The sequence below is a fragment of the Periplaneta americana genome, chromosome 1 (genome assembly GCF_040183065.1).
Source record: "Periplaneta americana isolate PAMFEO1 chromosome 1, P.americana_PAMFEO1_priV1, whole genome shotgun sequence".
Lineage (NCBI taxonomy): Eukaryota > Metazoa > Arthropoda > Insecta > Blattodea > Blattidae > Periplaneta > Periplaneta americana.
The window spans coordinates 140180884-140206500 of NC_091117.1; the positions used below are offsets into that span (position 1 = coordinate 140180884).

General features: G+C 35.1%; 1 protein-coding gene across 19 annotated transcripts in view; it reads right to left on the reverse strand.

Moving 5' to 3' along the window:
- LOC138701480 (bromodomain adjacent to zinc finger domain protein 2B-like) overlaps window positions 1-25617 on the reverse strand; it is a 1224400-nt gene that overhangs the window by 160679 nt on the left and 1038104 nt on the right. For 18 of the 19 annotated variants that reach the window (XM_069828446.1, XM_069828482.1, XM_069828436.1 and 15 more), the window contains 4 exons: window positions 12757-12804; window positions 6927-7151; window positions 4847-5011; window positions 1747-2074 (listed from right to left, as the gene is read on the reverse strand). In XM_069828446.1, the coding sequence (XP_069684547.1) occupies window positions 1747-2074; window positions 4847-5011; window positions 6927-7151; window positions 12757-12804 (766 nt within the window). The remainder of the gene's footprint in view (window positions 1-1746; window positions 2075-4846; window positions 5012-6926; window positions 7152-12756; window positions 12805-25617) is intronic. The other variant, XM_069828464.1, reaches the window with a different exon arrangement.

Sequence of the window (25617 nt, forward strand, 5' to 3'; positions counted from 1 at the left end):
GATCGGGCTTTGACACATGATTTAGAATTCTCCCTAATTGTCACAGCATGACTTCAGCTAAAACAAAGGTTTCGAATTTCTCCAGAATTTATGCAGGAGTAAAAATCTTACACATCTATCACGGCCAAGAACCATATTGTACTTACTTACTTACTGCCTTTTAAGGAACCCAGAGGTTCATTGCCGTCCTCACATAAGCCCACCATCGATCCCTATCCTGAGCAAGATTAATCCAGTCTCTACCATCATAACCCACCTCCCTCAAATCCATTTTAATATTATCTTCCCATCTATGTCTCGGCCTCCCCACAGGTCTTTTTCCCTCCGGCCTCCCAACCAACACTTTATATGCATTTCTGGATTCGCCCATACGTGCTACATGTCCTGCCCATCTCAAAGTCTGAATTTAATGTTCCTAATTATGTCAGGTGAAGAATATAATGCATGCAGCTCTGCGTTGTGTAACTTTTTCCATTCTCCTGTAACCTCATCCCTCTTAGCCCCAAATATTTCCTAAGAACCTTATTCTCAAACACCCTTAATCTCTGTTCCTCTTCAAAGTGAGAATCCAAGTTTCACAGCCATATAGAACAACCGGTAATATAACTGTTTTATAAATTCTAATTTTCAGATTTTTTGACAGCAGACTAGATGACAAAAGCTTCTCAACTGAATAATAACACGTATTTCCCATATTTATTCTGCGTTTAATTTCCTCCCGAGTGTCATTTATATTTGTTACTGTTGCTCCAAGATATTTGAATTTTTCCACCTCTTTGAAGGATAAATCTCCAATTTTCACAGTTCCATTTCATACAATATTCTGGTCACGAGACATAATCATATACTTAGTCTTTTCGAGATTTACTTCCAACCCTATCGCTTTACTTGCTTCAAGTAGAATTTCTGCGTTTTCCCTAATCGTTTATCGATTTTTCTCCTAACATATTCACGTCATCTGCATAGACAAGAAGCTGATGGAATCCGTTCAATTCCAAACCCTCTGTGTTATTCTGAACTTTCCTAATGGCATATTCTAGAGCAAAGTTAAAAAGTAAAGGTGATAGTGCATCTCCCTGCTTTAGCCCGCAGTGAATTGGAAAAGCATCTGACAGAAACTGACCTATACAGACTCTGCTGTAAGTTTCACTAAGACACATTTTAATTAATCGAACTAGTTTCTTCGGAATATCAAATTCAATAAGAATATTATATAAAACTTCTCTCTTAACTGAGTCATACGCCTTTTTGAAATCTATGAATAATTGATGTACTGTACCCTTTTACTCCCGTTTTTTCTCCAATATCTGTCGAATACAAAAAATCTGATCAATAGTCGATCTATTACGCCTAAAACCACCACATTGATGATCCCCAATAATTTCATCTACATATGGAGTTCTTCTCAAAAGGATATTCGACAAAATTTTGTACGATGTCAACAAAAGTGATATTCCTCGAAAATTACTACAGTTAATCTTGTCCCCCTTCTTAAAAATAGGTACAATTATGGACTCCTTCCATTGTAAGAACCATATTGTATGCTAAAAATTTCTTTATGGGAAAAATCCTAGATTTCACTTAACATTTCTATATCGAGGAAGGCCGCATTTCATAAACACAACAAAATAGATTAGTTACATGGATTCGTACCACAGACAGAAGTAACAAATACAGTAGGCTAATAGTAAAGCAGGTGGTAATCCACATTGCTTAACATACTGAAATCGTATGTAAAATTATTACCTGATAATGCTTGGAGGAGGATGACTACTGGCACTTGAAACAACTGGAGGTACTTCCCGGTCTCTCTCACGATCCCTTTCTCTCTCACGTTCTCGTTCTCTTTCCCTTTCACGTTCTCTCTCCCTCTCTCGTTCACGCTCGCGCTCTCGTTCTCTCTCTCTTTCTCTCTCGCGGTCCCGCTCTCGATCTCTGTGATGGGAACTGTGACTACTAGAACTTGTGGCAGGCAGGTTTGCTGTGACAGACGATAATGACGAGAGCGACGATGACGTTGTTGTGGTGGTTTTTGAGCCAGACATTGATTTACTGCTAGATTTACTGGATGATACTGAAACACAAACACAATAAAGAGTTACAATCATTGTTTCAAAGTTATTTACATACCTTAGCATTACAAGGACTCTACAAACTAAATACATAGGTCAGGGACAGGGTGATCCTGATATTATTTTTGAAGGTCCAAAATGGGACATCTGCTCTCAAATGTTTACTTATTGACGTGATGCAATAAGAACAGCTTAAGATGTTGATTTTGATTTTTTATTATTGAAATCTCAAATAAGTACAAACTACTAAAAATAGAAAGTTAGTTATGAATTGCAACATAATTCAACATTTAAGTCACTTTTCTGCAGTCTTCATTTATATTGTTGTTAGTATTTATTTAACTCATCAAAAAAATTGTTTAAAACTTTTTACTTAACTCCACTAAACTTTCATACAATTATGCAGGTAAGTCTGAACTCTGTTTTAGTTTTTCTCCAGAAGTACTTCTCAGAACTGCCAATCTTTCAGTGCTTGTTCGTTTCGTTTCTTTGTAAGAACTCATACAATTCATGACATTTGCTATTAAATTTTGTTCAACAACATGAATTTGAGAGTAGAAACATTTAACTGAGACTTTTCAGAGGTCCAGACATTGTTCAGCATGGAAAATAGTCTTTCAACAGCTGCTGAAGTGCCTGGTAAACCCAAAAAGAAATAAATACCAAAGGTATTGGAAGCAAAATACCACAACATGAGACTGTCATCCCTACTCCCACTCTGTGCTAATTCTCTCATGAGGGCTTTTCGGGACTTGCAATGGGATAACTTTGTTTGCTTTGCTTAATAATAGTTTTATAGATCAAGGCTTCTTTATTATACAATTGTTAGTACATTTTCTGAGTTTTGGTTAGGTACTAAAATCCGTACCTTTCAATAAAATTTGATCCTTGCAGCATGTTCAAATGGTGTCGCTTGATGGACAAAGACACTACACTACTGTAATAATACAATCACACAACCTAACAATGATTATACAAACAAATGTTCGACGTGTATCCAAGTACTGCACTAATGTTGTATCTAATCACTTATTGTTCTATTTTATTTTGACTTCTCTTTTCTCTTTATGGGTACCATGTTTCGTTTCCATACAGAAGCACTGATACAATCTCATTTTAAGTAATTTAAACATGGTTTTTTTCTTTCCCCCCCCCCCCCTCCAGAGTTCTACGAATGGCACCCATAATAATTTGGAACTAATATTCACACTTCGGACATGTGTCATTCCAGTATTACTCTATGAATGTCAATCGTGGACTCTAATGACCTGCCAACAAAGGATATTAGACTCTTGCCAGAGGAAAATGGAGAGGAAGATTCTAGGAGTAACCTGGAGGGATGTCCACACCTGTGGAGTAACGGTTAGCGCGTCTGGCCGCGAAACCAAGTGGCCCGGGTTCAATTCCCAGTCGGGACAAGTTACCTGGTTGAGGTTTTTTCTGGAGTTTTCCCTCAACCCAATATGAGCAAATGTTGGGTAACTTTCGGTGTTGGACCCCAGACTCATTTCACCGGCATTATCACCTCATCTCATTCAGACGCTAAATAACCTAAGATGTTGACAAAGCATCGTAAAATAACCTACTAAAAAAAAATCTCCAACAGGGAACTGCGAAGGATAGTTGTTGACTCCGAGAGTGTGGAACAGCGTGCCTGGGAGATGAATTGGAAGTGGGGTGGTCATGTGGCGCAGCTACAACAAGAAAGATGGGCTCATCTAGCAACTATGTGGGACCCTTACGAAGGGAAGAGGGCACGAGGCAGACCGAGAAAGAGATAGGCAGACACACTGGCACAGGAAGCAGGAATACATTGGTCCCACGCTGCCCACGTCCGGGCAACGTGGAAAATGTGCTGGGACATGAACTGAGAAGAAAGAACAATTAATAAAAGTGTAGTATTTAAGTGTAAAATTAATAAAATAGGCAAAGAAGTGTGGAAAGTGAAGTGCACTGTGTAAACTAAAGCAAAAACAATGCGTGTGCAAAAAACTTAAATTGGATACAAACTGCCCCAAAACTCAAAGAGCAAACTATGTAGTAATCAAGCTCACATGGAGTAGCTCACCACAGGAACTCCCCCCCACCCCCAGCCCTTAATGGGATCCATCGGGTTTATTTTATTATTATTATTTATTATAATATTCAGTATTAATTGCAGAGATTTATTTTCTCATATTAAGTTATGCTATGCAAGTAAAGTACTGTTTACATATTTATTCGAGGTGTAAATAATTGTGAAAGATCTTCAGAAGTGACAATATGAGACGAAATATAAAGCCACCTCAAATTAAAAAAAAGAGAGAGAGAATTCTGTGGTATTTATAAAGAATGAATTAATAATAATTTCAATTACACTGCAATTCGGTATTATCTCTAGTACAGAAAATTTCCTGATACACACAGCAGATCTCTCTGCACACGTGTACCACTCCACTGAAGATGTTCACCAGAGTAGTGGACGAAACGTTTGGTTGTAACACTGACAGACCACGGCCCTCTAGCCCGGAAAATACCCATCCTATCAACGCCGGTCGTGAAAGCCTACATTCTAAGATTAGAAAATTTACAGTTCCAGAGAAATGAAAGATTTCTCAAGCTGTAGCATCGTCGTAAGCCCAGGGAAGAGAGTGTATATGTGTCTGTGTGTGACCATTCACAACTTTAATATGACATTCAGTTTAAATGTGATATTGTTCTACACATCAATTTGCTCTTACATCAATTTTGTTAATTTAACTTCAATAATATCAATTATGTACAGGCTTATATACCATGAGGTTGACTATGAGGTGTGGACAGAAGTGGATATCCTGGAACTAGTCCTTCTGTTCCAGGTAATCCCGCAAATGGAATACCACTGGCAGCTGCTGATGCTTGAAGCCGTGCAAGGTAGTCCTGGGCTGCCAAATGAGAAGCCATTGTCCACCACGCTGCACCTAAAATCAAAGTAAACTTATAATTTCCACTTAAAAGTGAATTATAATAAAACAACTCAGCTAAATGACAAATGAAAGCAAACTGTAGTATAAAATAGGCCTATTACTCCAAATTTTTTTAAGTACAGTATTATTACTATAGGCCTATATCGGATGTTTCGGTATTAAGAATCACGTTTTATGAGCCTAAAAGGGCACTTACAGTTATGAAAACGGAAAGAAAACAAGATACTAAAACTTTACAGTTTCCTGCTATAAACACTATAAATTGCCAGCGACTTTTAAAGCATTTCATAACTATTATTCTCATTCCATAATTTGAATTTTAGGTCTAATATAATTATAAGTAGAGCCCAGATGTTTAGGCATTTATAACAGTTAAAATAGGCAGGCAAAAAAAGGCAATAAAAACGTAAAAAAGGCACAATAATCTTTGAAAAAGGCATAATATATTTTAGCAATAAATTTAAATTACATCAACATAATTCAAATATTTATTTCGTAGGTAACGACACATGTTGACTTATAAAATACTTTTTTTCGTGATTAACTGTCTTTTCACAAACCTTACATAACAAAACTATTTCATCGGTTGAAAACACATGGGCACCAAATTCACTAACATAAGTATGATGTTTACTTTGCAATAGTTTACTGAATTTAGACAATCTAGCTAACCGATCTTATACCTTCTATCACCCGACAATAACTGACTGTTCCTATCTCCTACAATAATAAACACGTGTAGCACAAAACTGTAATAGTAAGATATGAAAATATGAGAGCAAACAATTGAAAATGTTACGTGACAACTTCTATGAGAACGAGCTTAATATTTAAAATTATAGAGCTGATTGTTGGTATCGTGAAGACATGACACTTTTTTATTTGTAACTGTGGATTGTCGATCATTATTCATATTACACCAATAATACTAAGCACCGAAATAAATTACTTTTATTCACAACTGCTAGTAAAGTTATTCATTGTTTCAAATATTTAAATTTCATACACATTATATTAAAATTAATTAGAAAATTGCAAATACACAAGAAATATTGCTTTAAAATGACAAAAAAAAAAAAGGCATTTATCAGTAAGAAACACCTTAAAATGGAAAAATAGGCAAAATAAAAATTGGCCCTATCACTTTTACTCCAAATCACATTTAACTTATATCTATGCAAATAATGATTTACTTCAACCGAGTAAAAAAGACATTTTGCCAAACATCCAGGCTCTAGTTATAAGTAACTAATTCTCTTTCAACAATTATACTCTCCAATCTCTGACGTTTCTTGAACAAAATTAATTTGTAAATGACAAAAGACCTCACAATGCCTACTTACAAATTATGATATTGTAAAGTTCTACAAAAAGAAATCTCTTCTACCCCTTTCTGATATAACTTAATTGTACCTTGCCGTTTTAAATTTCAGAATTGTTTTGAACATACAACCGCACTCCCAAGTAATCATCACTTGTCTGTATTAAGAAATTTAGTCACATAAAAATTAACATATTTCTAATTCTGATGGATGATCATTAGATTTCCTAAAATTTGAATGATTAAGTGCCTGTTTTATGGAATTCTTACAGATTTTCCAAATCCTCTCAACAACACAACTACGGTACCTGATTTGGACATTCTTGCTATCATGTAGACCTACTTCAGTTTTCACTGTTTACTGTGTTTAAAAATGAACCTCTTATTAGGTAACACTCTCTTGATGTTCAAAAATGTTGTTGAAAATAAAATAATCGCAAATGAAAAAGGTAGTTAACGGCAAAAAAATATGCTTATAAAAAAACAAGAAATAGGCAATACAGAACTTCACTAGAGTACTTAATGTTTAATGATTAGCATGTATTTGTTCTCAGACTCATTTTTATATGTCATTCAATATCTTCTTACTTGCAGGATTGATTCCTAAACTGGCTGCCTGACTCGCAGCAACACTAAGTGTGCCAAGACTTCCATACGAGCCTGGTGCAGTGGTTGGAGGATGGTGAGGAGGTCCATACCCACTACTAGAACCACCTCGTCCACCCATCATTGCAAAGGCTGCTGCTCCAGGCAAGTGGTGGCCAGTTAGATGATTTCCGAAGCCTCCAGGAATACCACCAAACAGCGAATGGCCTTTAAAAAGAACAAAGAAGATACAATTTATGTCGACTATTTCATCATTCGATATTTGATTATAAAATATATAACATAATTAGCTTTAATTGCACTTCTGGAGTGTATTTTATGTCACAATTAAATATACACAGGAAGAGAGTGGTGAAATGAAAATTTCTTTATTCCTCTGAAGCAACCCCTGATAATAATTTAATAGAAAACTGGAAAAATCCCAAAGGTTAAATTGAAAGTGCTATGAACAGGAAACCCTCAGTATCTATTAGAAACAGAATATATATATATATATATATATATATATATATATATATGAATCGTAAGTAATGTCATTAATTCTGGTGGATGATTCTTTCACCAAAGAGCAACAAAAAAGTCGAATACCATTTTGCTATATTTTGAATAGTTTTCCAGAAAAACGTGCATTTTGAAATACATGAATTGTCTGAAAGAGAAGATTTCTCTTTCAGATCATTTTAGAAGACAATTAGGCTCCAATAAATGAGTCTGGCAGTCTTTATTGACAGATGCCCTAGCAGTAATTCATTTAATTAGACCACAGCATTCCACCTTAGAGACCAGAAATTTGTTCCCAAGCAATCCTACGATATTTAATATAAGTAAGTGGGGTGAAGGGACAGGTTTCCTTCGAATACTTCGGCTTCTATTGTCATTCCCGTTCTACCATTATTCATTTACCATTATGTCATCCTCTCTGAATAGAGCATGTAGTTGAAACGTAAAATAAATTATCAGTTATCTACCTCGCAGTAAAGTAGTTGCAGCATAATACAGACCATACACTCCATTCTTGTACCAAGATAAAGAAAGCTACTTCCCCACCCCCTCTTTGGATATCCATAGTCTGTATGAGGGACAGTTTTACCTTATGACCATGAATTAATATTAATATTTTAACTGACGAATTTATAGTCATGAGGGGAAAGATAATTATAAAACCCAATCTTTACAAACTGTAAAAATCTAAAAATAAACAAATAGAATCTAGTGCTATAGTAAGATGCTTCGTCATGAATATCTAATAAAGCATATAATACATAGGCCTATTTTGTATTACTTTGAGATATTTGTGGCAAAATTTGTGTATCATTAAAGTAAATGATGAAATTATGTTTGCTATAATGGAAATGTATTTAATTTAAAATACCTAATTCTCTACGTTTATACAGTCAACTCTGGATATAGTGAAGTTGGTTATAGTGAACATTCGGCTATAGTGAACCTAAATTGTTGGTCCCAACCCGCTTACATTATACAGTACATTAATAGTTCCCTTTATAATGAACCCTCACTTCGCTTATAATGAACCTAAAAGTAGAACTTCCCCAAGAAAATGTAATTTTAAAATTGCCAAAATGGTAATTTAGGAAAGTTGGTTATAGTGAACATTCGGCTATAGTGAACCTAAATTGTTGGTCCCAACCCGCATACATTATACAGTACAGTAATAGTTACCTTTATAGTGAACCCTCACTTCGCTTATAATGAACCTAAAAGTAGAACTTCCCCAAGAAAATGTAATTTTAAAATTGCCAAAATAGTAATTTAGGAAACCCTTTGTCCTATAAATTTCCAAAAATATGTTCTGAACAAAATCTCAAACCTTCTACTCCTTAAGTGCATTGAAAGACAAAGGATTTGTTCAGCTTCCTGGACAGTTTGAAACATGTTGAAGAGAATAATGTACGCAGTGAGGGATAAAGGAAGGATTAGTTCTGGCTCCTTTAAAAGAGGTTATTCGAAGAATAGGAAGTAGAGTGATGACCAAAGGGTAAATACAAGAAGGATTACAGTATAATAGTCCTCAACCCTCCGTACCGCATCTTTGTAAAAGTGAACCCAGGGAAATTCCAAGGCTGAGTACACAGTAGGCATAGCTCTAGTGGGAAGAGGTGCGAAATCGGTCAGTGCCTACTACCTACATGGTCAGATTAGATTCAAGTTTCGAACTGTGAACATCAGAATGTCGAAGCATAAAGTGTTTAAGTTGGAAGATAAAGCGAATTTATTACTGATATTGAACATGGTCTGTTCCAAGTGGACATTAATATTGTATGTATAGCAACGTCAATAGTATAAAACACACACTTCGGTTTTAGTGAACTTCAGATATAGTGAACAAAATATGCTGGTCCACAGAGGTTCACTATAACCGAAGTTGACTGTATAATCTTAAGTTTTATGAAGAAAGCTCAAATGTAATAGTGTAACGAATCCATAAATAACAAAACAATAATTATCATACATAGATCGATAAAAGTATGATAAATGTTATAGTTTTTAAAGACTTCAAAATTTAAATTAGAAAAACTTATACACAAATGTCAATCTAATTCCTAAATATTGTGGAAGACCACTGCAAAATTTAGACTTGTCAATAAACATGACCGAAAATTTTAATGTCTCCAAATTAAATGTTATATAGAAACCAATAGGCTATGTAACATATAAGCCAACCCCTGCGGTGGCTGAGTGGTCAGACTTCTGGTCTGTCATGCAGGCAGCCCAGGTTCGACTCCCAGTCAGGTCTGGGATTTTTCATTGAAAAATCCATAGTGACATTTGTGGCGGACAAGGTCGTAGTTGGGGTCTTTTCTCGTGGTTCTCCCATTTTTCCGCATATTAGGCATCTACATCATTCCGTCTCATCATTTCTCCATTTCGTCATCATTCCATAGCATTCGATCACCGGCTGGCAATACACTGAGGGTGCTGGCCTAGGGACAAGAGGGGTTCGAAACTTGGGTATGCAGCAAACCTTAGTGTAGTCAGCCAGTGGGAATCCAACTAGCTTGAGGGTTAGCAAAATAGATCGTAACAGGTCGCAGTGCTGTCACAGTGCTGGGCCATAGTGCCTCCTGTCCGTAAATTCATTCAATTCAACATATAAGTCTTGTGAAAACAAGGACCCAGCGATGATATTGCAAAGAAATGCTCGGATACATAACAGTTTTTGGTTGTCACGAACCAAAGCACTTTACAGATCCAGGAATACAATTCAGGTGGTCCAAATTTTGTTTCTGGATCTGTACATGTTACTTAGGGTGACCTGACGTCTCATTTTTAATGGGATTGTCCCTTTCTTTTCAGCCTCTTGTCCTCTGTCGCCAAACGTCCCGTTCTTTTAAAATGGCGTCCTGTTTCCCTAAATTATTGTTGAAATATTTCTTTTCTTTTATTTTATTTAATAATCACGTAAAGCATTGATTAATTCTATATTTTTTTTCGATCAGATGTCATTGTAATGAATTCAATAAAGGCCATGTTAATCACAAAATGTCATTTTAAAAATGTGCCTTGCATGGACTTCTATAGTTTCCTGAAAGAAAGGCCATAGAGCAAATTCAATCATCAAAGAAATATGATGCTGATTGTACAATTCATCTTCATGGAGAATGTTAAAATAGTTACAAGGTAATATGAGGCAAACAATTTTGTTATGAAACAAGTTCAGAATACAGTGATATGGATATAATGTAAAGTCCAATTAACCTGAAGTATTTTTAAACAGATAAGTTAACCTAATTATTCCAGATTAGTTGCAATATAAAAAATGGTTAATGACAAGCCAAGTATCCATGCTACCAACTATTACTTTCAAATAAAACTGGACCTCATTGCTCACTGACATATAAACAGGTAATAATGAATGTTCAGATAAAAGGTTGATTCATGTCAACTTATTAATAAGTGTCCCGTTTTTTTATTTTGGGAATGTGGTCACCCTACTAACTCATTATATCGGCAACATATCACTCAGGGCCACTAGCCATGGCTGAAGCACGAACAATAAAAGAAACTTTTGAAAGTAATATTCAATATTACCTGTTACAATCTTCACAGTTACCAGTTACATATTCTTAATCTTTTACATCAGTTGAGAAATAAAAATAGGACTTCAAACAACAGAAAATAAAGTGTATTGTTGCTTTCAGTTCCGTATTTACATGATAACCAAAGCATATTTATTTTAATAGATTCAACGTTACAAGAATGTGGACCAAACTTTAACATTTTGGTTTCCATTATTTCAACATGCATCTACTGCTATATTTACCATAAAGATCGGAATCACTATTTGCAACAACATCAACTTACAAATCTACGATCTTCTTGTAGTAAGAAAAAAATCTGATAAAATATTTAGTCGAATACAGGGAGGAGAGCCATTAATCCTTCCCATTGAAGGCTTTAAGGAACCAATCTGGACAAATACCCAATGTCCCATCCCTACCTTCCCGTGGTGCAGCTGTTAGTAAGCATAATTTTACAAGCTGAACTAAAGGGAGGGGCTACTCATCAATTAGCACTGGTCAGCTTGATGAGTTAATGACCGAATTTGGTATAATTTTTCTCTATCCAATACGTAATTCCCTCTTTACCCTTTCCTATCCAGTCCTCTGACTGAACTCTTACTTTCTTCGACCCCAACTGTATTAGAGCATTCGAGGCCTAGGGGTTCATTTCACTTTCCTTCCTACCCTTCCTACTTTTCTGTTCCTAGTGCTGACCTGCTATGGCACTAAAATCATCCTCCAGTGACTTAAGGAGGGAAAGCTGGTGATCAACAAGATCTCCCAACTAGGTCTAGTAGACCCGTCGACCAACAGCAGGTGTGGTCCTACAGACATTCTGGGGGTTGTGTGTGGATTAAGTAGCCACCAAAACTTTAAAATATGGTGTTCACTTAAATCGGCTACAACTTGCCATTTAATACTTATATCTTTGAAAAATATTGGAGTGCAAGAGGTCAATTGACTTTATTGTCAAACGCCTGGCACTAGAAGACAACAACAACAACAACATATTTATTTTAATTAATACTGACAATTAACCTCCAAGTTTCAAGAGCAGGTAACAACAGTAGGCCTGTGCTATTTTAAACAGAAAGTAGCCATGTCTCAAAATCCACTATCATTCGAACTAATAAAATATCCCATAATTAACTTAACTTTTACACTCATAATGTGACATGGCAACGGCAACTCATCTAGATTAAAAATAATATTTCTAAAATTAATCCAAAACTTGATGTAAGAACATAATTCAGAGTTCTTGTAATATGAGCACAAATTATTTCACAATATTATTTTAAAACCAGTTGTGTAAATTTCAAATTATACATTTACCTTTTAATGACATAAACCAATCTCAATTTCTTTTGATCATGTAAAGAAGATAATTGCTAAGGATTACTATAAACCAGTGTTATACAACAAAGCCATTCAATTGAGCAGTGTCAACAAATGCCATGCAATCACAACAAACAATTCATTAATATGTCCATATAGATTACAGAAAATGAGGCGTAATTAATAATGTTTTATTTGAAGTTGTTAGGAAAAGAAAATATCTCACTCAGCAAGGTGATCAATTCCAATCCAAAAAAAAAAAAAAAAGGTGAAATAATTGTCACCAGATTAGATATTTCTCTAATGCTGACAATTACACGGACATATTCATTTCTTTATTAATAGTACGAGAGTGCTTTAAAAGAAATCAGCATCAATTTCCTTTACAGCTCAATCACACAAAATAATTTTGAATAAGCTTGCTCATCTAAAAATTACAACAATTTTTCTCTCACCACTTGTTCCAGCTCCTGTAGTAGAGGAGTCACTCCTTGGCCAATAAGCTACAAAGAAGAAACATAACTTGAGGATATTTTTAATTCATTCAAGAGAAGAACCACTTTCACCACAATTTCATATTGTCGGGAATATCAATTAAAATCCCAAATTTCAAAATTGATTAACAAAATATTTAATTTGAATTTAAATGTTTTATAGAAATAACATAACTTAAAACGTGAAAATAAAATCCTCTTCATAATAATAGGCCTACACAAAGAAAGTACAGTAGTCTAAACACATAATATCAAGGATTACATTTTAATGAAAATAGACGTTTTGAGATACCAAACCACACTTTGGCTACCGGTATCTCTTTTTCGGAGGGAGATTGTGTATGGTACCACAGAATCTTATGATCACAAGAACTCAGACAGCTATTAATTAATATAAATTCTTCTGCTCCTGTATGATACCTATCCAATTTTTCTAACTCGGAATTTAAGATTTCTCACTATAATGTTTGTAAGCCTACTTCGTTAGTTTGTGTTAAACACTGGCTTACTGAAAGTTTTGTTCTCGATAATGCCAATGCCTACGATTTGATTTTTTCCAAATTTAGCATTTAACAGTGAAATCAAGTTTATGAAGCATTTACAATATGAGGAACTTAAGTAAATTATAAGGGCTACATTACTGACTAAAGTACATAATATTGTTCACATTCAGTGCTCTTTTTATGGCAGAATGTGCCAGAACAGCATTTCCGGCACTTTTTTTCACCACAGAACAGAGAAATTTGATAATAATCATTTTTTTAACATGAATTCCGCTTAGGCCTCGAAAGTCTTAAAGTTGGACGAAAAGGAGATTAAAATACAAAATTCCCATGCACTGGACATTAACAATCTTCTCCTCCACTATAATATTATATTCTATACAGAGTTGACCACCTTTTTCTCCAGAAGAAAAGCTCTATTCACATTCATAATAATTTCGATACTAACACACTCACCATTATGGTTTCTTCATTTGAGAATGAAATTACTACTGTTTGGACATGTTTACATTTCGCCTAAACTTTGTAAATATTACTATGATGTACCGAAGTACATACGATATTTCCGTGCAGAAATTCTGCATTACCATGTGGTGAAGAATGGGTACAACAAAAAAAATTTTCTCCAGCACTGGGACTCGAACCCGGGTTTTTCAGTTCTACATGCTAACGCTTTATCCACTAAGCTACACCGGATTCTAGTTCCGATGCCAGATTGAATCCTTCCCAGTTTAAATTCTACCTCTATGTTCCCTCTTTGATGGCCAATCCTCATGTACTGTGTCACAGAATATGTGACAGCGGCACAATGTCCAACACTATGTACAGAGGTGCTCTCATTACGAGTGACTAAGTGGCCGGGGTCCGATGGAACAAGGCGCCGTCTTGAATCATAAAGTGATACTTACGTATATCATATTCTATGATGTACCGAAGTATGTATGATATTTCCATACAGGAATTCTTCACCATTTGTAAATTCTGTAATTACATCAGATTGAAAAAGTCCAATGTTTGCATTGCCGATTGTTTTGTTAATGCTACATAGTCAATGTTACAAAAAAAATAGCTTCAATTGCTCTGACCTTCTACCATACTATATATATTGTATTTTGAGATTAGAAATACAATAAATTCTTCATCGGTATAAATTTAATCAGATGATTAATTCAACGACAAACTGTCTTCAATTGTTGCTTTTGTTAGTGAATAAATAACAAATAATAATAAAATAGAATAATTCACAATACATATAATTCCGACTGAAACGTATTATCCCAACCTGTAAATTTCAACTCTTCCAACATAACACAGGAAATTTACAGTAAACATTACCTTTAGCGGCCATAATACAACTGCGGAAATCAGAGTGGGTTAGATGAGGGGATAGCTAATTGAAAGACAAGGTTGGAATGGGTTAAATTATGGGATAACTAACAAGCAAACATTCTCATGGAGGCAGATAAAAAGTTGTTTTTTCTTCCACTGTGTTAATAATGTCAAAACAATTGCTTATACAAATTTTGGCCACTGGAGCGCAATTACGAGGGCGTCCAGAAAGTAAGTTTGCCTGGGGCCGTTTACAGAAAGAAAACACAATTTCATGGAAAGATTTATTGCAACAGATACAGCCATTATTGAACTATTTTTCAACATATTCCTCACTGGAATTGAAACATGTCATACCGTTGGATCAACTTTTGTATCCCTGTGTCGTAGAAGTCTGCCGCCTGGGATTGGAACCAGTTTGTAACAATAAACAGCATTTCTCTGTTGATGCCATGGTATGACTCTCTGTTGATGCCATGGTATGACATATGTATCAATTTCAGTAGGGAATATGTTGAAAAAATAGCTCAACAGTTGTATTGTATTTATTTTTTTTTTTATTTTAGTAGATTATTTTACGACGCTGTATCAACATCTAGGTTATTTAGCGTCTGATTGAAATGAAAGTTATAATGCCGGTGAAAATCCGAGGTCCAGCACCGAAAGTTACCCAGCATTTGCTCGTATTGGGTTGAGGGAAAACCCCGGAAAAAAACCTCAACCAGGTAACTTGCCCCGACCGGGATTCGAACCTGGGCCAGACGCGCTGACCGTTACTCCACAGGTGTGTACAACAGTTGTATCTGTTCCAATAAATTGTTCCAATGAAATTGTGTTTTCTTTCTATAAACGGCTCCAGGGACACTTATTTTTACGGCCCTCGTAATTGCGCTCGAGTGGCCAAAATCTGTATAGGACTTGTTTTGACATTATTAACATGGTGGAAGAAAAAAAAATAACTTTTTTATCTGCTCCCATTAGAATGTTTGCTTGTAAGTGACAGAAGGCTGAGAACTGTAGCCTCACAAGATCGTCATTTGCCTCCTGTCATTTAGTGTTGTATTTGGTAATACTTACCGAAAATAATATTAACCAATAACGATAACAAATAATGGTCAATGTTACTTATGTCCCGCCCACTATAGTGACATAGGCCAATTTTACACATATTTAGTATAACTTGTTGCTTCTTTGACAAGTTAGGTTTGGTTAGTTTAGGTTTTTGTTATAGCCTACCTTGCATATACGATTATAGCGCAACATTGGCAGTGATAAAAGTGAAATATTCGTTCAGTGGGCGTTGGATACTCTACATTCACCCAAATAATTAGCACCAATTTGTTTTATCTTATCATCATTTGTGGTTGAATTGGAAATAAATTACTGCCAGTATACACATCATGTCTTGTGATACTATTTTCGAGATTTTTAAAATAAGACATTGCTCCTGCGCTCAAACTAAATCACGTACTACAAAAGGCATCACATACTACTGCAGAAATGTCTAAGAGAAGGTACAGAGTATGATCATAGTCTAGTATATAGTTACGAAGCTTGAGTTTATGAGGGCACTAGGAACAATAGACTGTGCAGGTTCTATTTCGCATTGTCTGTGATGAGGCGATAGTAGCGATCCTCGTGGTTAGCAACTATCTATGGATGCATATTTACCACAGTCTAGTATATACAGTCACGAAGCTCAATACCTAGTACATATGCATAGGGTTAGCGTAATAAATTGATTGTGTGATCAGCTTCATTAAATAACAGTCAATTTTAAATTTTTACTGCTGGTATGCTTTTTGGCATTTTATTTTACTTTCGGTATGCCACTGACCGACCACTGATCATCATGGAATAACAATTTTTCATTATTATATATTGCATATGCATATATAAACACACAGTTCTTCACATTATGATTTATGCTCACCTTCGGAATAAATCATGTTAAATTTACTACGGTAATATCCTTCTGTTTATCTGAAATAATATTATTATAAGTTACTGCTACAAATGTATTTTTAAGTAACAAAGCTTTAAAATGTTTAATAAAGCATGAATTAATAAATAAAAGTATTCTAGTAACAGTTGATTATTCCAACCACGGCCGTGTTCCAACATTTATGATGTGCCGAATGAACACTTACGATCGCAAAAGTCGACCTTTTCGATTCCATAGAAAGACTCTAATCGCGTGCGAAGAGTCGACTCCTAGCGCTTAGTACGAAACGTACTGTAAGTATTCCAGTCGATTTCGTGCCAAGTGGAAGGTTATTCTCAAAATGAGGTGTTTAATATCACGACAGCAGATTAGACTTAAAGAGGATATAAAGACGATTATATTTCTAATGAGAACTGGAAATAGATTATCTTGACAATAGAAAGACGTGGTTCATTTATATATCATAATGCTCAATATTTTATTTACACTTAAATGTACTGGTCTATTGAAATTGATAAGAGCCTAATTTAATCATTACCAATTTGATACCGGATTATATCATTATACGATAATAATTACTCACTGTATGAAGCAGTAAACAGTACACTATGATTTTCATTTATGAGATATTCACCGTTCCATTTCGAAAGAGAATACGTCTTTTAGGTGGTCATCCACGATATTACATCTTGTTGATCTCATAGACAATCCTCTTGTGAAACTTAGACGGCCTCAGCCCGAATAGAGAGGTCAGCTTACCTTGCCGGTAATGTTTATATTTATACAGGTGACTGTGTATTAATTTGTCTGGAATTTTAAATACGACTTTTCCACAAATCTCTTGTATAATACTGTTCGATGTACAGTAATGTGATGAATTATGAAAGTGCTGAAAAGTTTGTGAGAAATTCATCACATGAAAAGAAACTAATTGCTGACTGCACTGTCTTCTCTAGCCGAACATATTATTACGTTAGCTGCACTGTCTTATCTAGCATTTTCTTTGCTCCTATGACGACACTGCATACTTTCCCCATTGTTCATTATATATAGTAATAACCAGGGACTGGAAGTTTAGGCATTATGACTCATTACAATAGGCAGGCAAAAAGGCATCGTAAATAGCTAAAATAGGCGGGCAAAAAGGCATTATAAATAGCTAAATTACGCAATAAAAGGCAATTACAAAAACCTTGCACTACACCCACTACCTTGCATCTTCCACAAAGGGATTTCGGCAGCAAGAAAAAGCTTTACATAAGTCGAATGCAAATTGAGATTTTCGCCTCGGTGTTGCAATTACTGTTGAGAGCAAAGAATCTTCTTCCCAGTAGCCTTGGAAAGTGCATTTTTGTGTTCGGTTGTACTGATATGTTGCGATATGAAATATTTAGCTAGCTACAACAACGTCGCAATGAAAACTGAAAGAAAAATAACGTTAGACCCCGCACTCATTGTTGCCTTGTCAAATAAACATAATCGATAATTAAAACGCTTACTGTTATACATTTTTGCACGGCAGCACTCATTGTTGCAAAGAGAATATGAACTGACTGAAAGATAATATACTTTCGGTGAAGTCACTTTCATTGTAGCGGTTATAGAAATAAATTAAAATATACCTGTAGGCAATTTCAATAATACATTAATAAATAATAGATAAATAATCAAATAAAGGCAAAAAAAACATTTATTTTGTAAATTAGGCATTTATATTAAAAAAGGCAGAAAAGGACAACATAAAACTGTGAAGTTTCAATCACAAAGGTATAATTCGTATGGATTTACTTTCAAAATGAAGATAGATTTAACACATTTAAAAAGGCATTCTGCCAAAGTTCCGGTCCCTGGTAATAACTAAAGTCATAAGTTGTTACTGTGAAGTGAATCGTGAGTTCCGGAGGGAAATGACTGATTGATGTCCACACTTGTGAAGTAACGGTTAGCGCGTCTGGCCGCGAAACCAGGTGGCCCGGGTTTTCCCTCAACCCACTATGAGCAAATGCTTGGTAACTTTCGGTATTGGACCCCGAACTCATTTCACCGTCATTATCACTTTCATCTCATTCAGACGCTAAATAACCTAAGATGTTGATATAGCGTCGTAAAATAACCTACTAATACTAAAATAAAAAAAAATGACTGGTTGAGTTAGCAAACAGTACATAGATATATACAAAATGGCGAGATAAGTTATCAGAGTTAATATTTTTAAGTTGTTAATTTTGAATAAGAGTCATTCCACGTCAAATCGCACAGCAATAAAACACGACCTTCTCGGAAATGGTCGAATTTTTTTTCATGAATTCCAGATATCAAACAAGGAGACCCGTATTGTTTTATTTTCACAATTATTAATTATTTGTGTAGTTATGACTATTTGAAATTACGCAAATTATGCGCGCACTGTTGCAAAAACTCACTTGGAACTCTGTGTCTACATATAATTGAGATTTGCGGTTTGGCGCATTTGAAAGACTAAATACAAAACTTTTTATTACTTTAGGGTTATCGCAAATAAATTTAAAATTTGGCCTAATTTTTTAATCATTTATTTTTCAAAGTAAATTTACTATATTATATAGCCAAGTTAAAAATCTGAAAAAATATAGACTTGTTCCCTGATGTATTATCTGTAAAGTACTGCATTTAGAAATGTGGGATCTGCACAGATACAATTGTAACAATTTACTTTCCGGAGGCATGCACGCGCTCGCGATCCCCAGCTAATGAACTGCTTGTGGCCGTGGGCTAGAAGGCTGCCCACACGAAATCCCCCGTTGCATATACGCCACACTTCAAAACATCAAATGATTAATACCTCAAAGAACAGAAAATATCTTATCTAAAGTTATTTTATTATTGTCAGCTCAGCTGTGAGGGGGAGCCCTTCACAATTCTGTATGTTTATACTGTAATATAGCCAAGTGTTTAACGATAGCAAGGCTGGGTAAGGCAGTAAACTTTATGACAGTAAACAGATGGTAGGAGACAAAATATAGAAGACAAAAATAATCAGTCAGTGTTTGAATTTCATGGAGTGGCGTGACTTCTATACAACATTAGTGACAGCAAAGATCGCGTAATATATATAACAAGTTTTTAAATCCATTTGATCTTCCTAATCACGCTTTTAAAGCGAAAAGTACACTAAGACGTGTAACTCGCGATTTATTGATAAAGCTCAATTTAAAGGAGTCTTTGAATGTGCGAATATGTGATTCTTTCCGTAAAAAATCTATCAGCTTCCGGATAGGTCAGGTGAAATTATATGTGAAGCCGGTAGTTCTTGTGATATTAATAAACATGAATCAAATGAAAGTGCGGACAGAGAAAGTGATTATCCCAGTTCTTCTTCTAGCAGTTATGTCGATACAGCTCTAAAAATCAGTAATAGTGAGGAATTAAACAAGAGTTTGATGTCAATAGAATCCCTTATCAAGAAAGGAAAACTACAACAAAAATGATACCCCGTGAAAAGTTTCAAAAAGTAAAAGGCTTCCTAGCAAGTAAAGTTTTTCATGTAGAAGATGCATCGTCATCCCTTCAAAAGTCGCCCATATTCCATTTTTGACGGAATGCAAAGAAAATGTAGAACCTGAAAATTACATAGTTATTGCAAACTTTTCTGAAAATCATTCATTTATAATAGCCTACAAGATTCAGTGTCCCGCGCCGTGGCGTCGTGGCCTAAGGCATCCTGCCTAGGACTCGCGTTACGGAATGCGCGCTGGTTCGAGTCCTCATGGGGAAAGAAATTTTCTCATGATATTTTGGCCAGTGTATGGGACCGGTGCCCACCCAGCATCGTGATGCACTTGGGAAGCTACGATAGGTAGCGAAATCCGGTTGCGAATGCCAGCTATAACGGCTGGGGGGATCATCGTGCTAACCACACGATACCTCCATTCTGGTTGGATGATCGTCCACCTCTGCTTCGGCATGTGAGCGTGAGGCCAGCAGCCGGCTGGTCAGTCTAGGCCCTTCACGGGCTGTAGCGCCACGGATTATTATTATTATTACTACTACAAGATTCAGTACAAAGTGTGCATTGGAACAAATGCCAAGCCACAATACATCCTTTCGTAGTATATTTCAAAGAAGATACAGAAATTCGTCACAAAAATATTGTTGTCATCTCAGAAAGCATGAAACATGACACCGATTCCTTTCACTTTTTTCAATCCGAAGCAATCAATTTCTTAAAGCAAGAATTCAACGATATGAAAAAAATCATCTACTTTTCCGATGGATCAAGTTCACAATACAAAAACAAAAAGAATTTTAAAAATAATTGCTTACATGAAGACGATTACGGAATTAGCCCGAATGACACTTCTTTGCAACGTCGCATGGCACAGGTCCATGTGATGGCATTGGAGGAACTGTTAAAAGTCTTGCCACGAGAGCCAGCCTATACAAGATCCAAAAAAAGTTTGATTGGTCACAAAAAACATTTGTAACGTGTCATTTATATTTTGTCCATTGAATAAGCACAAAAACCACACTGAAAATTTGTAGGCCAGATACCACAATCTAAAACCAATAACTGGTACATTAAAATTACATTCTTTCACTCCGTTGTCAGACACTGATGATTTAGTAAAACAATTTTCTTTTGAGAAAGAAAGTAGGCGAATGAAAATTTAAAGTGTAGTGTGAATGAAAACAAACGTTTAAAAAGCATAATTTACAAATATACTGGTTGTAATGTTGCAACGTTCACTCGATTATCCAGCGCCGATAAACCTCCCAGCGCGCTTCTGCGCTTCCCGTCCACTGCTGCTGCACCGACCGCTACACATTGTTTCGCAAGTAATTAAATGTCCATTAAACTATTAGAGCTCCCATTGTCATTTTTTCTGGAATTATTAAGAATACTTCAGTGCACCTAGTAGGCATTTTTTTTTTTTTTTTAGATTTTAAATAGGGCTATTTCACATTGATATCTAACTTTTAAAAATTGAATCATAAAATAATATTTGTAATAATTATATTACAATTAGTTAGTAAATATTTAACAAAAGACAGTACTTTAAGCTTTTAAATGCATTTTTAAAAAAATGTTTAACATCAATATCCTCAGAAATATGACGCTTTAAGTGTTGTGTTGTGCGACATTTTTAACGAATTTTAGCATGCAATATTTTAAAAACATGTGGACTTAGGAGGAAATAAAAACACACTTGTTGGTTTATTAGACCCATAGAGTTGGTAAAAAAAAATACAAACGCAATCAGAAATATGAAGGTCAAAATTTGTATAATTTTGTGCGATTTGACGTGGAATGACTCATAAACGTTATTTATTCAGCTTCCTCCAAGTGAAGGCTGCCTAAAAGACAAAGCTTACCATAAAAATTGTGTTATTTTTAATAAATGGTAAGTATACAATTATAATGGAAAAAGAGAAAACAATGGAGAAGGAAAAGAAAAAGAAATAATATGATTATAATAACTGAAAACGATTAAATAAATCATTAATTAAAAAAAAAAACATCAAACCTTCCCGTTATCAGGTGACCGCAGTCGTCTGTGCAGCACTAGTTGCTGGACCCAACTTAAGAGTGAGCAGATCTCCATAGGAAAGAGATCAGTCTATTCAAGTGTAGAGATGGTTTCTTAGAATTTATATAGATCCCTTCAGAGATGCTGTACTTCAGTAACAAGACTGTCCTAGATCAAACTGCTTGCAAAAATGCGCGAATCTTTTTGTGATGGTCCCTCTAGCCCCAATGAGCAATCCAATAACTTCGATCGACGTTAGATGATATTTTTCCTTATATAGTGGGGTTGTATATATCGCGTTTTTCCTGATGTACCTCAGCAGTGGAAACAAAAAAATGCGATGATGATGATAATAATAATAATAATAATAATAATAATAATAATAATAATAATAGTAACAAGAACAACAACAATAATAATATTAATAATAATAATAATAATAGTAGTAGTAGTAGTAACAATAATAATAATAATAATAATAATAATAATAATTATTATTATTATTATTATTATTATTATTATTATTATTATTATTATTATTATTATTATTATATTAAGTTCTAATTTGGAAAAATGGTATTTAACTTCCTACATGAGGAGAACGTTTCTGATATAATAATCTAACAATGACACAGATGAGGACTGGCTTGCTGGGGTATGTAGGTCTATACTTGTTTTTTTGAAAGATGGGACCAAAGACGTGGGACATGACAGGAGCGTTGCGATCGGAAAAACAACTGAATGTCACATAGCGTGGTAGGCCTGTTGTTATGGTAACAACGGTTGAGTTGCCAAACTTACAGTTCCCACGTGGCGAGTGCTTAATAGCTCTCTTGGCGACATTTATTGTGCACACAATGTTAGCATTGGTACGTTTCGTCTTTGATTCTCTGTTGATTTTTGTATTGTTTTCTTACCTTCGCGTCAATTGTCAATGAATGTTTTAACGTCACCCAACTTAACGACAAGTGCTAGCTTCCATCAGCTGGCAGCGTAGTAGTCCATATTGGCAACATGGCATTGTAGTTCCAAACTCGGCCGCTTAACTGTCATTCCCATCTTTCAAAAAAATAAAAGTATAAAATTGTTTAGAATATTTTGAACATTGACATTCAAAGACATCTGACACTACTAATTCATAATGATCGATAATTTGTTGGTTTAAGTGTGGATTCTTTAGTTATTACTTCTATGAATAGATGGTGATGATAATATTCAGTGTTGCCAGTCGTACATAAATATACCCTCATTATAGAATTTTTCACACCATTCTACTGATGGTTAAAGAACACCAGGTTTAGTTGCAAACCGCTGATATCGTCAATTTGATAATAATTTATGCTTAATCGACATGATCATTTCCCCGACACTTTTAATCGCCCCAATAATGATGTCACCTATTGAGAACTAGCGGGACTATTTCAGAGTTTGTCAATTTGTTACATCTTTGGTTCAGACTTATCCCGTGGTCAAAAAGTTCGCTAAACACGATCATAAAATCGTAGGTCAGATATCTTTGAACGTCAGTGTACCAAGCAGCAATGAAAGTTATGCTAATGAAACTTCTCCAAAGAGATGCAAAACCAAGACAACGTGCCACACTCTTGCTAGTAGGCCTATATCAAAACCAGTGAAGCAACGTACTGTAACTGTACCAATAAACAAAAATGCTCAGATTTGGAACCACATGGGATAAAGTTAACATTATAATTGCCCAAAAGAGAGTTAGTTGTTGTTGTGTAGTCAACTGTCCGAAGACAGGTTTGAACCTCATAAGTAACTCCAATAAGGCATCACTCATGAGGCAATTAGGTCAGGAGATAATGGGGTAGGGTGGCCAGTTCCTTTCCCCCTCCAATGCATACAAACAATTGTTCTTCCTCTGACACATATCGTAAAGTGAGATGTACTGCCTGATAATAATATACATATCAGCCAGAACCTCAATCAGAGGTAGAGAGCTAGTAACAGTGCAATAGTTCAGCTCGATAGACGAGAGAATTTAACATGCAGGTTTAACCACACGTTTCGAAATACATTGCTAGTAAAAACTTGATATGTAATTCATTATTTTCTAAAACAAATATTAAGAATAAAAATGATGTAATTTTACTTGTGTTTTGTTCAAGAACTATTTACAAATAAAAAATTAATTTTCAAATTACTAGCAGCATTTACTAATTTTTGATAGCTTTCCGAACTTTCAAAACCTTCTCCTGTAAAGTTGCAAATATGCACATACCAACTTACGGCTCCCCACCACAGAATTGCTGCCCAAGGATCTCTGTTTCAATTGTAAATCATGGCACCATCACTTGGAAGTCCACATTAAGACAGAGAAACATATGCAGTGTGTTAGGAGTGCGAGTTCATCACGTAAAGTGATTTTTTTGGAAAAAGTCCAATTGCGAATTGGAAGATAGTATAAGCTCTGCTGAATGCACACTTCCCTCCATACCGTTGCACACCACATCAGTTGCAAATGTATAGATTATACTTCAGGATTTTTTTAATTATTGTGAAGGTCTTTTAATTCATTGAATTAAAATGTATAAAAAATTAAATAAATATATTGTCTATTGGATAATGTATAATATTATAATGTTTTTCATTCAGCAGTCAGAAGAGCGAGTTGGTTAATACCATTGGGGAGGTGGTGTCCGCATTATGGGAGTTCAGAATATGGTAACGCTACTTTGAGCTGCACGGAACTACATCTTTTTTCGTCGTAAATTAATAGCATATCGAGATATTCCGTGTTCGTAAATTCTAGCAATGCGATACCCAATACACATACTAAATATCAATAATAATCGGTATGAAGGCTGCCAAGACACTAACACACATTGTACTGGTTCTCCTCGTAATAGGCCTACTTGTGCAAGTGGGAAACGAATCCTAGGTCTGACAGGCAATACAACTTCTCCAAACTCCCTCTGACTACAACGTTGCATCCTCTTCGCGTTGTACACTAAATTAAAATATGTGATTTTCAAAATCAAATGTACACGAAAACTGTAAATTCTATTGAAGTACGGCAAAGAGAGAAATAAATTGAAGGTATGGAAAGTCCTAAGCCACACAGACAAAAATTTTACAGGAGAGCGTGAAAGGTTTAGAGTCCAATGCTATTAGGTGGTGTATCATAATTTCTTCGACGTATACTTACGTCATTTGATGAGTAATGTTTATATTTTAATAGTAGCTTTCCCATATGTGTAAGAAATGTACTTGCATAAAAAACGTTTTTGTTAAAAGTGTGCCTTTGGACTATCTCATTCTCACACCTTTTTATTAGATTTTCTACCGACATGAACAAAAATCACGATCCTGCTCGCAATAGTTCTCGAATTAGAGGGTGTTAAACATTAAAAACAAACTACGAACTTCCCACCAAAACATATCAGAATTAGTAATTATTTACTCTGAAAAAACTGAGCGGTTATTTCACTTCCACTCTGTATTTTAAAATCCACGAATCTCTATAGAATTATGTCACCGTAGATTATTCTAAATAAAATATTTAGATATACGTAGA